Source organism: Scylla paramamosain, chromosome 20, assembly GCF_035594125.1.
Source record: "Scylla paramamosain isolate STU-SP2022 chromosome 20, ASM3559412v1, whole genome shotgun sequence".
Lineage (NCBI taxonomy): Eukaryota > Metazoa > Arthropoda > Malacostraca > Decapoda > Portunidae > Scylla > Scylla paramamosain.
In genome coordinates this window covers 19,080,266-19,093,851 of record NC_087170.1, presented here as the reverse complement: position 1 = coordinate 19,093,851, position 13,586 = coordinate 19,080,266, and the positions used below count along the sequence as shown (strand labels likewise).

Here is a 13,586-nt window from a genome sequence, read left to right as displayed (position 1 = left end):
GAAATTGGTAGACTTTTATGGATTAGCAACATGGTGAGGCAGTGGCTGATATAGGGGCCACTCAGGCTGGTGTTTGGAGTAATTGTAGTAATTATGAAATTAATTTGGTGTAGTAGGAGAGAGTACTTGCTATGAAGGAGCCTTGCTCTTGATGAAACTGTCCTGGCTGTGTGACCAATCCCTGTAAAGTGAGTACAGGAGTATATTCTCTTTTTTTGTCAGTCCAAGGGGCTACAAGAGTGGTGTGAATGTTTTAAGTTGTGTGCCTTGTCATGGCTACCACACTTTTTTTTTGGGGAGACATTTTTGGTATATGTATGCATATATGTATGAAATGAAACCAGCTTTTTTATTATAGATATTGACTTACACACCAGGTTGTGTCTCACCCGACGCTACCACTCACCATTACTGGCCACGAGGATCGCCACATCCGCTTCTGGGACAACAACAGTGGCCGGCTGGTGCAGTCCATGGTGGCCCACTTGGACTCAGTCACCTCACTGGCAGTTGACCCTAATGGTCTCTACCTCCTCTCTGGCAGTGAGTGTCTGTCTGTTCTTGTCCATAGTCACCTCACTGGCAGTTGACCCTAATGGTCTCTACCTCCTCTCTGGCAGTGAGTGTCTGTCTGTTCTTGTCCATAGAAATGACACTTATGGCAGCATCTCATCTTGTCAATTCTACATTATTTTAGATGTATTAAATTCAAACAGATTTTATATTTCTCAGTTGCTGGTGTTTAAATTTCCATACGTGGTAATTTAACTTGTAAAGAATTATTCATCTTGCCCTACAGGCAGAAAATAATGTGTTACAAATAAATATTCACTCCAACAGATAATCAAGAGCATGCCTTGGGGGAATTAAAGCCAGTGTGAAAGATATATTTCATGTTGGTTATATAGATAAAATATGTGTAGGATTATGATATTCTCTACAGTGTGAGTTGTGTAAATATTGGTCTTTTCATGCTTCACACATTATTTTGAATAGATGGAAAACTTCATGGATAGGAATTTGTTTGCATGAATTATTAATTTTCATACTCTCAACAGGCCATGATTGCAGTATCCGCTTGTGGCAGCTGGATAGTAAACAGTGTGTACAAGAAATCACAGCCCACAGGAAGAAGTTTGATGAGAGTATATTTGATGTGGCCTTCCACCCTAGCAAGCCCTACATTGCCAGTGCGGGAGCAGATGCACTGGCCAAAGTGTTTGTCTGAAGGTTAGCGCAGGAGTGTCTTGAAACTAACCCAACCCATCTGGTGGAGGGGAGTGTGGTGGTGCCAGGCTGCAGTATTCCACTATGAGCCATAGGAGATGTAGCGTGCTGTGTTAATGGCTGTATCGCAGTGTCCACTTGGGAGTTTGAAACCTGACAGCACTAGTTTTCTTTCCAAAAAACTCCTCTTATTGTTTTGGAGGCACATGTTGAGGAAGCTTCATGATATTAATATTTTAAGACCATTAATGCTGTTACTGAATTAAATGGAAGAAAACTAGTATATTCTTCTGGTCTCGGGCTCTCTCTCCCCTTAACAACCCCACCAGCTGCTCCCTCCCAGCCCCAGCCACCAGTCCCAGTAGCTGGCCAGCTCTGTGGTTCAATCTGTGTGCAAAGATGGTTCCCGTTATCAGTGGTGTCTACAGTGTTTTGGGTTACTCAGATGCTTCATTGACTGAGAGATAACAATTAACATTAGTCACTCAAATTGAATAGTATTTTTTATAACCCTGATGAACTCTTCCTTACCAAGGACTGTCCTTGGTGGCTTATCATAAATAATCCCCTGCCGGCAGGATTTTGTTCATGAGGCTTTGGTTGCTGCAACTGTCTAAAGTTTGCTGATAGTGTATGGTAAGATTGTGAAGATATGCAATATTACTTGCATCATATATGTATGATTATACTGTGTGTGTGTGTGTGTTTAACAGAGGTATGCATGTATGCTTGCATTGTAAGTGCATTTGTGTATGGATGAGCATTTGTGTTTAGTGTGTGGAGTGTGTGTGTGTGTGTGTGTGTGTGTGTGTGTGTGTGTGTGTGTGTGTGTGTGTGTGTGTGTGTGTGTGTGTGTGTGTGTGTGTTAAAGTTAAACTTCAGAGTTGTATACAGTAACCAAGCCTGCCAACATCTGCTGAAGGGGACCAGCAAGCTGTGAAACTAGAGCACTGCTTGGGCTATGTCCTCAGGCAGACCACCCTCTTTAGGCTGGGGGAAGACAGACACCAAGGGGTCTGAGCCACTATGGCAAAAACCCATAAATATGGATGAAGGTGAAACTAGCACAGGGTTGTAGTGGACAACCAGAGCTCAGTTAGACTGCTGGCGAGGTGAACTTAAAACTCTCGACTAGTCTTTATAGGGTTAATGTGGAAGTTGGCCCTGTGGTGTGAGAAATCTGGCTTACACGTGGACATTTAATCATGGGACGGTTTACATTCTTATATTTATCTGTACATATGACAAACAATTCACTTCTTGCTCATATTAGTAGGCATATGTCAGTGTCAAATGTTGCTGGGAAAATGATTTGTCTTGTGCTCACAAAGAAGAGGACAGAACTTTATCCTTACTCTGGGGGTAATGAAGCCCTCTATGCACTGCTTAATTCCTCTTGCACTCAAATTTCTTTTTAGTCACATTGTTTGCCATTAGCATTTCTTTCTTTTTTTCCCAGAAATAAAAAGTCATAGATAATTCATGAAATAGACTCTGCAGAAATAGCAACAACCCAAGTCTGATAAAAAGCAGTCAAGGCTTTGTTGTGGTGTCAAGGAAGCCTCCTTACAAAGTGACTATTTTTATACCTTCATATGATAATGTATACATAAATATATTTTATTACACAATACCCATTATTTTCCCATCAACAATTGGCATAACCTACCCTCATTGCAACCTTAATAGGCATTACTTTTCAAGATGTGATGCCGTCAGATGTTTTGAGCCTTGGATGTGTTTGATATAAGGAGTGTATTACAGTTATGCAGAACTGAAAATGCTGAAAGGGTGTAATAGATACTATTATACATAGGAGAGTGACATGTATGAGGCTTCTGTAACACAGTGCAGGGATTATTGCTACCATAATATAACTGAAAGGGAGGGGAAGGGAGGGGAGGGTAGGGAAGGGAAAGGTAGGGAAGGGTAGGGAAGGTTAGGGAATAGAAGGGAATCTCTGGAGAGACTCCCTGTCTCATGTAGATGCAGGTGGGCATGGTTCATCAGCAAGGTGTTGAGGTGAGCATGCCTGGCAGGGGGCATACTACCTGGCTGTCTCCAGTCCATAGTGGACTTAAAAGTGTCTTGGCATTATTACTGGTCTGTCTTTGATTGTAAAACTAGAGACAATTAAGCTCTTAGTTGATATGGTAGGGTTCCTTCCACTGTAGTCTAGGATGATTTTAGACAATTTACCTCAATTTTAGAGACTTAGGTACCTAGGTGAGGAACAAGAGGAATTACATCTGTTTTTTAGCCTCAGATGTTTTTCCAGTGGTGGACGTCTTTAATACTACCTGTTACCCTAGTGACCTAAGCAATACTACAGACTGCTGCTACTCAAGGGGTAACCTCATGTTCTGTACTAGTGCTTGAAGCTTACACTTAGCCTCAGTGCCAGGATGTGGTGAGGTTTTATATACATCTTTCGTGTGTTTTAAAGTGTTAATATATGAGTGAATGACATGCTTGTGAGTGCTTTATTGCAATTTATTACAAAAAGAATCTTATATAAAATTAGTGAAAGTTGTAAAGTGATTTGCTATGAATTGGAGATATTTGAATAATTGTAATGTGTACTTTATTAATAACAGTTCAAGGCTCAAGAAATCTGATGATCATTTAAATTATGAACAGCATTGCATACATTAAATTTGTTGATTTTGCAACTTCAGTGATTCGGTGTTTTGAAGATGTGCTGACGGCCAAACACTGAGACATGAAGTTCTTTTGTTTTGTGTTGAGGGTTGACACCTATGTTGCTTATACTTTGCTATGTGAACTCCCATGTCTATGATGAATTTAGTAGTAAGAACAGCTCTTTATGATGCATTGCATATTATGTGAGACTTGTTGAAGAATCTTTTTCTAACAGACGGCATGACTGTGTAAGAGAACTGTAAATTAATATAAATATCTGGTATGTGTAATTTATTATTAATATTATTTTCTTTAATTATTCAACAAGAAGAGGATCCAGGGCTGGTGCCTCCATTTGCATGATTTTCTTGTACACACACACACACACACACACACACACACACACACACACACACACACACACACACACACACACACACACACACACACACACACACACACACACACACACACCATGAGTGCATGCATGAACATAAAATACATAACCACATCATGCAGCACTGCAGAGCACAGCACAATAAATTATATCACATAACATCACTTCACATGACAATACACACACACACACACACACACACACACACACACACACACACACACACACACACACACACACACACACACACACACACACACACACACACACACACACACACACACACACACACACACACACACACACACACACACACACACACACACACACACACACACACACACACACACACAAGTGCTGCCTCACCTGTGTTCCTAGACAGTGTTCTGAGGACCTTAGAAATTCCCGCTCCAGCACTCCACTAATGGGTCTCCCTTGATGTTAATAGTCACTGCAAGCTATGAGGAGTTAGTAATTTTTCCCTGATATCTGTTGCCATCCCATTGTATGTTGTTCCAATTGCCACTGAGTGTTGGCAACTCATTATTGTTATCATTATAAATGCAATAACCTTTGACCCCATCCTTCCTTCCCCACACCCTGAGGACGTGTTAGTATTAGTGTTGAAGCCCCAGATAGTACAGGTCGTCACCATTGGCTACAAACGCAGGGACATGCCAACACACTTTTGTCCTGTAATCTTTTTGATCCTCAGTATTATTTCACGTATCTATCAGTATGTAGGGATTGCCTTGGTCACTCATCAGATGGAAATTCTCCATCAATCGAGTATCAGCCATGAATATTATTGTAATTTATGTCACAGGTGAATTAGATGAGGACTGGTTATAGCCAGGGTGTGTGTGATGTTGGAACAGCATTAGGACTGGTGTGTGAAAGACTGCAGGTGAAGAACAACTCATGCTGATCATCACCACTCACCATCTTTGGCTGTTGCACCTTATCTTTTGTCTTTAGAATTATTATTATTATTGTTTTTTTTCTTCATATTAGTCAGGTGGCTACGGTGTGAGTCTATTCCATGAGTTTTTTTTTGTTTTTTTTTAGGAAATTTAGCATTGATAGCCAGTGCTTGTGATTGTGAGTGTTGGCTGAGGTGGTAATATACTTAACTGAGAGCTCCAACTGGAGGCTGCTCAAAAGGACAACTGGCGAGTGGATTGAATGTTTTATATTTGAGTTTGCTACTTTGAATTATATTTATTCTTGTGAGTTTTAGTGTTTTGTCTACTTATTTTGTATTTTTGTATATATACAGTTATCAGTCACTAGTTGTCCTGGAGCAAGACTGTAAAATTGCTTAATTCTTATGTTGTGGAAGAATTGGCACTTCATATTAATTTTCCAAAAATCTCATTTAATCTCAATACTTTGCAGTGCCCAGCCACCAGCCGTGAGAAAGATGGACACTTAGTGGTAGGGAAGGTGGTGCCATGTGTTCTGTGTGCTCCACTGGTTATGACTGGAAATAATTGCACCCTTTACTTGATTTCTTGTGCACTTGAATCTTACCAAACTGTGAATGGCCACATCCAGCCTTACTTTGCCTTCATCTGGCCATGGTCTGTCTGCCTGGCCTAGGAGGCAACACACAAACATATGCCAGTGTCTCACCTCTTGAGTGTCGCAGGAACCTCTCGCCAAGGAACAAAATACTACTACTACCCAACTTGTAGATTGAAATGTTCTCTGAGTTTTGTAAAATGCACTTGTTAATAATGATCCTGCATTTTAATTATTTTATATTTTTAGGTAATTATTTTTTTACCTATATGTATTAAACATCTATACGTGTATTCTGGGGAGGCACCTGTTTCTGGATCTTTTTAAAATTTTTTTTCCTTTTTTTAATTTTTTTTATTTAATTTTTTTTTTTAATGTGAGGTGACAAGTGACATCAGCCGTGTCGCTCGGGCTGGGACCCCCTGCCACTACACATATATCACCTGTATGTAGCCTTGTACATGTGTTAGAGAGAGAAAGTAACAGTAGGTCTGGACTGACTTGACTAATCATCCTTTTTTCTACTTTTTAATTATTTATTCTCCTTCATTAAAAATTTCCTCCATTTCTGTGATTGAGATGTGAGGCAAGAGAATGTTCTCTCCCTGACTAGATTTTATACCAATGTGTTAAGGGCCATTTTTCCAGTGATGTAGCAGTGTTGACCCTGAAGTCTTAAGCTGTTTCCCAGGACTTCTGCCAATGTCACAGTCACAGTTCAGGACTACTGCTTGTATCCTAGCAACAGTAAGTAATGTAAGAAACAAACTTTGTGTATTTCATGGTAATTTTTTTAACCTATGATATTTAAAGTATCTTTGTAAATACTGTACTTGAATAATGTTCTGTTGAAATGAAACACAGTTACTCTGCTAGTCTTAGTGTACAGTACTAATATTACTTCTTTGTGGTGAAATTAGATATGGAATTCCCTCATGTTTTTTTGTTGTTTAGTAATCCTGTGTACCCTTAATGAATGTTGAGGAGCCTCTAGTGCTAAGCCTCCGTAACTTCAATCAGTACTCCTCTGTAGAGTATTGAAGGACATATACTAGCTGATTCCTAATGACAACCATGAAAGTTGTTACAAATGCTTCATTGGTAGTACGGAGTCAAAATATATTTTACATTAAGGTTAAGATAAAAACAACCCCAGCAAAGAGGGAGGCATCACTTATTTAAGTTTATACATCTGTTTCTATAGCACTTTGGTGGCCAAGGGGTCTTCAGGCACATGGGTTGAAATCCTGGCCACAGTCTGAGGGTAGCAAGGGCATCCATTTGGAGTAATGGTTTCAAATGCTAAATCCAAAGTCTTTCATCAGGAGGCACCATCCCAGCCCTGACAGACTGCGGAAACCAGATGTAAAACCACACACACACACACACACACACACACACACACACACACACAAAAAAAAAAAAAAAAAAAAAAAAAAAAAAAAAACGGTGCCTTAGATATGAAGAGATGGACTATGAAAAGTATTGTAACTTTAAAAAGGGAGAAGAATAACATGGAGTACATAATGGTTGTAGTTAGTTTCATTAGTAAGAACATTTTCTTAGCTTTGATTTCCAAGATACTAGAAAATGCTACCACTAGCATTCAGATATTGGCCAGCAGTAATAAGTAATTATTCTGTAAGCCCTACAGATTAAGGAAAAAAGGAAAGCTTCCTGAAGAGAGCTGATGCCCTCAAGTTGCAAAGTAAGAACATGTTAGTAGTTAAGAGCGCAAGCCATTCACACATGACACTGTAAAGTATATAATAAATAAGAAAAAAACAGTAGGGTAGAGGAAGATGAAAAAAGTGTTAAATTTTTTGGCCTTGTCAGCCCCAAAAGAGGTTTTGTAATCTAGGGGTTGTTTGAGTGAGCCTGCTGGAGCCACATGCACAGTGGTGATACCTGTGGGTGCCTTCAGGCTGTGCAGCCGCAGGTTTTCAATGAGGACGAGTGAAATGATAACAATGAAAACCTGGGAGATGAGAGAGACGTACCACACGTCAATAAGCTTGAGGTAGGAGGTCTTGGGGATGGTGAGGCTACCCTGGCTGAAGAAAGAAGCCAGCACCAGCTGTGATGTCAGTGACACCATAATTCTGTTCTGGGAAGATAGTATTAAGTTAAGGAACCTTGCGTCTGTTTAATAATATGGATAAGTGCAGAAAATTAGGGTAAGCTAATGCAACATATGCCATGCATGTTTAACCATCTCAAATGATTTGTGATATATTGGCACATATTGTAGCTTGTGAAAACAAGACAAGGTACAAGCGGCCCTTCCTCTTAAACATTCAAATGAATAGTGTGCAGTTAGGGCATTGAGTAGAAGATAATGTTTAGCTTGAGTTTTTGAGGAAGGAAATTCTGATAGTTGCCACATTTTCCTGGTGCTTGCGTTGTACCCTCTCCAGTGTGATCTTTCATACCGATATCAAGAAAAATAGGAGCAATGTAAGGAAGTTTCTGATTTAGTAGCACTGTATCAGAATTCTCTTTGGTAATACTTTAACGTAAATAAATGCAATTGTTACTGCTTTTCATAACGGAAATGTCATAAATGGTCCTGAATGTACACGTGTAACCATGACATTATTTCTGGCATGAACTAAAAATGAACTTAAAGTAAGGGAAAGTCAATTAATCTTCATGACTAAACCAGTATTATGGAGCGAAGCTAGATTTCCTTGGTGGAGAAACCATGACTGGCTGAAACCATGACTGGCTGAAAGCAGTGATGATTATTAGGATGAGACTAAATTTCCTTTGAGAATGTCAGACATTTGATTCTGTTTCTAGTTTGCTAAACTAATCTCGCTTTCGCCTCATTCCTCTGCATTGTGTAGATTGTGGCAAAAATATGTAATCTATCATACCATATTATCTCTACCAGAGAAGAGATCAGAACATGTTATTGCTACTCACGAGTTATCTGTATTCGTCCTGTGTGTGTGTGTGTTAAATAGATATGTGGGCATGTGTGTAACAAGACACTGAAGACTCAAGACAGATGTAGGCGAAATTATGCAGAGATTGATATGCTCTATGTGGAGGCCTGCGGGCTTATTGTAGCTTCCTTAGTGTTCTTATATTGAAGCCGTGACTTGAACAGCTTTATGACCTTACAAAGTTATTTGCGTGTGTCTGGCAGGCATGAACATCATTTTTAGTGAGTATGGGGTGTTGTGTGAGAATCCTGCAGGGAATGAAAGATAGATTGCATTCCACCCCTATATAAACGCTTTCAAACTTCAAAGCAGCTAGACGGTCAGCTGGTATGCTAGGCTCTGCGTGTATCGGGCAGGGTATGTGGTGCCATAGTGGAGGAGAAAGGTGTAGGAAGGGAAAAATGTCAGTGAGGTGAGGGCAAGAAGGTTTAAAAGAGGTAAGATGTCAAGGTGATTTTGTTTTGATCAATTTATCACTCTCATAGAGAGAGACAAAAATATTATAAGAAATAGTATCTAATTACAGAGGAATCGTGACACGGAGGACACGCATGAATATACGTGTTCAAGGAAGCTGAACTCTAATTCCAACAATGTGGTGGAAAGTTATGTTCCTTCCATTGTACACCATTTTCTGCATTCTGTAATAACTTTTCCTTATCGGTCCTTTCATCCACCGCCTATCACGTGTCAGGGAGTGTGAAGGGAAAGGGATGTCATGCAGGGTGAAGGGAGGAAGGTGCTGGCTTACCTCAAAATCGTCAATATGGAAGAAGAGTGTGGAGTAAGAGATGACCACCATCATGAGGCTGGGGAGGAAGGCGTTCATGGCGTAGTACTTATATAGATTAATGAACTTCAGGTTTAGCTGATCACCAATTGAAGCGGGGAAGCGAGGAAGGCGGAAAGAAAGGATAATTTTACTCTCGTTGTTCAACATTGATGTATCAGCATGGCACCACTACTCTCTCATTGTTTAATATTAATAATATCAGTGTTAGAAAGGACAGGTAAAGGGAGAATCAGAAAATAACAATATATTTATCAATTCTTCAGCGTTTGTATTCAGTGACAGATACATGATAGAAAGATGGCCTGTAAACGGTATTTATGCATTCCATCTCTAATGCGCTTCACATTCCTGCCCACAGTTATACCAAAGCTGTTCTTCAACGGACCAACAACTCTTACATCCAGGATTAACTCTCCCCGCGACTTCTGGTACAGAGCCAAAAATGGCTCTAATAAATTTTCTTCATCTTTCCCTTTTCTGTTTCAACCTAAACTCTTCCGGCTCTGTCAACATCCACCTTTCCTTCCTGCTGGAAGTTTGTCTACATTCATCCTTTCACTTAAAAAGTGACCGCTCTATTTCCACAAACTACCAATATATTACTTTGATTTCCTGTCTTTCTAAAATTTTTGAATCTATCCTCATGACCACACTTCATATTGAATCTATCCTCAGCAGGAAGATTCTTAAACATCCATCACTTCACAACCTTATATTTGTTAGCCAGTATGGGTTCCGTTGTGGCTGCTCCACTGGCAATTTTATGGCCTGCCTCTGTCTGTGTGTGTGTATGTATGTGTGTATGTGTGTGCGCGTGTGTGTGTACTGACCTTCATGCTGGTGACCTCGTTGACCGTCACATCCACAAGGGCCTCGTCCACGAGGTTGTATTCCAACAGCTGCCGTGTTCCGGAGAACTCCAGACCTGGCCCATCCTGGAGGATACATTATTATTATTATTATTATTATTATTATTATTATTATTATTATTATTGGACACTAAAACCCTAGCTATTACTATAACGGAAACTGAATATCAATGTCCGGGGTAAATTGATTCCGTGTGTCATGGCGGGAGTAAAAGGTAATTTAAGATTTGTCTAAAGATTAAGGAGGTACTACTAGTGCTGAGGAAAGAAAGTATTGGTATTGTGGGGTACTACTGATAGTGTGAGGTAATACTGGGGCAGAAGAAAAGAGGATAAGAAGGAACAGTGAAATGGAGAGAGAAAGGTGATAAGTGTGTATTAAACTGGATCAGTGAAACACCTTGACCAGCCTGCCTGATGAGTCGGTGAGGTCCTGCACGGTGAAGTAGAGGCGGCACCTTTGGCTGTCGAACGGGTACCACTGTAGGTCCAAATCACACCGGAAGTAGAGGGACTTGTGCATCTGGTACACGAGGCTGTTGTACGATCCTTTGTAGGTGTCCTCTGTGGAATGGCGTAGCCTTGAGGGTGTATTTTTTTTTATGTAAGAGGGCCGCTGGCCTAAGGGAATAAAAATATGAAAAAAAAAAGGCTCACTTGAGTGTCAGTTCTCAAAGTGGTCAAATGGGATAATCAAATATTGGAGGATTTGTGTCTTGAAAACTCCTTCTTGAAGAGGTTCAAGTCATAGAAAGGTGAAAATATAGAAACAGGTAGGACGTTCCAGAGGATAAGGGTGCCGTGAAGGTGTAGGCAGAACGGTGTGTAGTGGATGTGTGTTGTGAGGGACTAGATTGGAGGGGGAGGAAAGGCGGCGTACCTTCGTGGTGGTAGGAGTCGTCGTCGTCTTCAGGCTGGGTGAGGCGCTCCACGTAGAGATCGCTGCCGTCGCTGGTGCTGCCCTGCACCCAGCTGTTGGTCCCGTCGATCACCACCAGCTTGGGCGTCCACATCTTGTACTGGTCCTTGATTTTGTTGCGGCGGTAATCCTGCTGCAGGTTGAGAAAGATAACGCGTGACTCATTCCAGCGCAGGGTGATGATGGTATCCACCGCGAGGGAGAAAGTCTGCACGTCAAACTTGCGGACGGAGGTGATGTTAAGGTAGAGATAGAGCGCGAGGGGACGGGAGGACTGGCGCGGCGGTGGCAGCGAAGGGTTGTAGCCTTCTGCGGTCTTCACCACCTCACAGGTCAGCTCGTCTGAGTCGTCGGGACAATCTGTGGAGAGGTCACATCGCCGCCACGAGTCGATGCACGTGCCGTCGTTACATGTGAACTCGTCCTTCCTGCACGCCGTCAGCAGCAGTTCGATCTGCGGGAAGACAATGTCTTACCTGGGGCACTGCATCGCCACAGAGGCACATTGTATGAATTTTGTTGCAACGCAGTGACATGGCAGTGGACAGCCTTACCTTTTTGTGGGGGCATTTGTCACCCTCCACCTCCCACATGTGCAGCCCCAGAGGATAGTCCACCTTCTCCAGGATGCGCGCTCGCAGTTTTGGGTAGAGGCGGCTCTCGATCACCCAAGCGTCGTCGACCCACGCCACACGGCTGTGCACAGCGCCGTCAAACATGGGCTGGTCGTTTAGGTATTCGTGAAGGTACATAGATCGGTCAAACAAAGAGGACCGGCACAGTCCCCGCATATGTATGAGTGGGTAGGCTGTGAAGCTGCACACGGAGCAGGTGCTGACGGAACAAGGTGCATGGTACCACTCGTAGGGATGGAGAGCGCTGCCTGCCATGATACACTGGTAGTGCTCGGTGACGCTGCTTGAGGCCAGGGACAGGTTGTGCCAGGCGAGGGGCTGCCTGTCCCTGAGGCTCAGCCACTGCCCGGTGGTCAGGTCTCCGCGGGCACCCACCCAGTACAGCCCCTGCCACATGTCCTGGCAAGACTTGCTGAACTGCACAAACCTGCAACACAGAATACAGTCACGCTTTGTCCTGAGTCACGGCTTGTTGTTGTTGCTGCTGCTGCTGTTACTGCTATTCCAGTGCAGACCATAGCGAGATGCACCTGTTGAAAATATCCTGGTTTTCGGGGCCGCTGGTGGGTAGGGCGACTTGTCCTCGGAACTTTTCGCACCAGTATACAGCTTCCTTAAAATTTTTCTTCTTCGGGAACAGCATAGCGAAGCTTTTCTTGCTGCTGCCACACACCTCGGCTGCCGACACCTCTATTTCCTCCGTGGGTCCTCGCACCTCAAAACTCCCTTGCTCGAGGCTCATCAGCTCGGGCGTCTGAAGCAGCAGCTCGTCCTTGAAGCAGCCAGTGAAACTTTCGATTTGCGCGGTGGTGAGGGCAGTATCATAGAGGCGCAGGTCAGCCACCTCAGCGTGAAGGCTTTGTGACAGGTCAAACTGTCCCTCCAGAGTGTTCGCGCTCTGCCCCACTGTCATCTCCCCACCGCCTTCCACTTCCAGGCCCCGCTTCCCTAGTTTGGATATGTCCACTTCCAAGCCTACCTGTTCCATCTGGCGGAAGAGAACATAACGGGGAATTATTCGCCTGCGTGCTTCAGTCAGTTAGAAGGGGAGGAGAAGAAACCTGTGCACACTCACCAGCGTGTCGTAGACGAATGTGAGATTACGTGTGAGGAGATGCAGGACGAGACACAGCGGCTGCCACTCATAGAGTCTGAGCGGCACCTTGAGACGCGCCTTGACGCTGCCGCCGCAACACTCAAACGCCAGTCTTCCCGCCGTGCCATCCAGCTCTGCCGCGGGAGAGAGAGAGAGAGAGAGAGAGAGAGAGAGAGAGAGAGAGAGAGAGAGAGAGAGAGAGAGAGAGAATGTTAGTTATTCATCTATCAGCATCTATACATCTATACATCATACTTATCACTATTTTCTTAACATAACCTCACATCAGCCAAGAAAGAAAAAAAGAAAGTTCGCTGCTTATGAGCCTGTTATACAACTGCTTTCATCATTGCGATGTGTAAACTATATATAATTGTGTGTGTAATAATAATAATAATAATAATAATAAACGGTTTATTATTTAGGCAGTTGACAAACTGAAAATGTACATAGGGGATGGGGAAAAACTTAACATTAATCCTAAAGGTAAGTCTAATCTAGGAGAGAAATACTATTGATTGATGGCTCGCAC

At 42.5% G+C, this 13,586-nt stretch overlaps 1 protein-coding gene across 3 annotated transcripts in view; it reads left to right on the top strand.

Moving 5' to 3' along the window:
* LOC135110555 (striatin-3-like) overlaps positions 1-6,568 on the top strand; it is a 33,552-nt gene extending 26,984 nt beyond the window's left edge. For 2 of the 3 annotated variants that reach the window (XM_064022979.1, XM_064022981.1), the window contains 3 exons: positions 378-543; positions 1,059-1,230; positions 5,666-6,568. In XM_064022979.1, coding sequence (XP_063879049.1) covers positions 378-543; positions 1,059-1,228 — 336 coding nt within the window. In that variant the 3' untranslated portion in view covers positions 1,229-1,230; positions 5,666-6,568. Of the gene's footprint in view, positions 1-377; positions 620-1,058; positions 1,231-5,665 lie in introns of those variants that run through there. The other variant, XM_064022980.1, reaches the window with a different exon arrangement.
* The last annotated feature ends 7,018 nt before the right edge of the window (positions 6,569-13,586 follow it).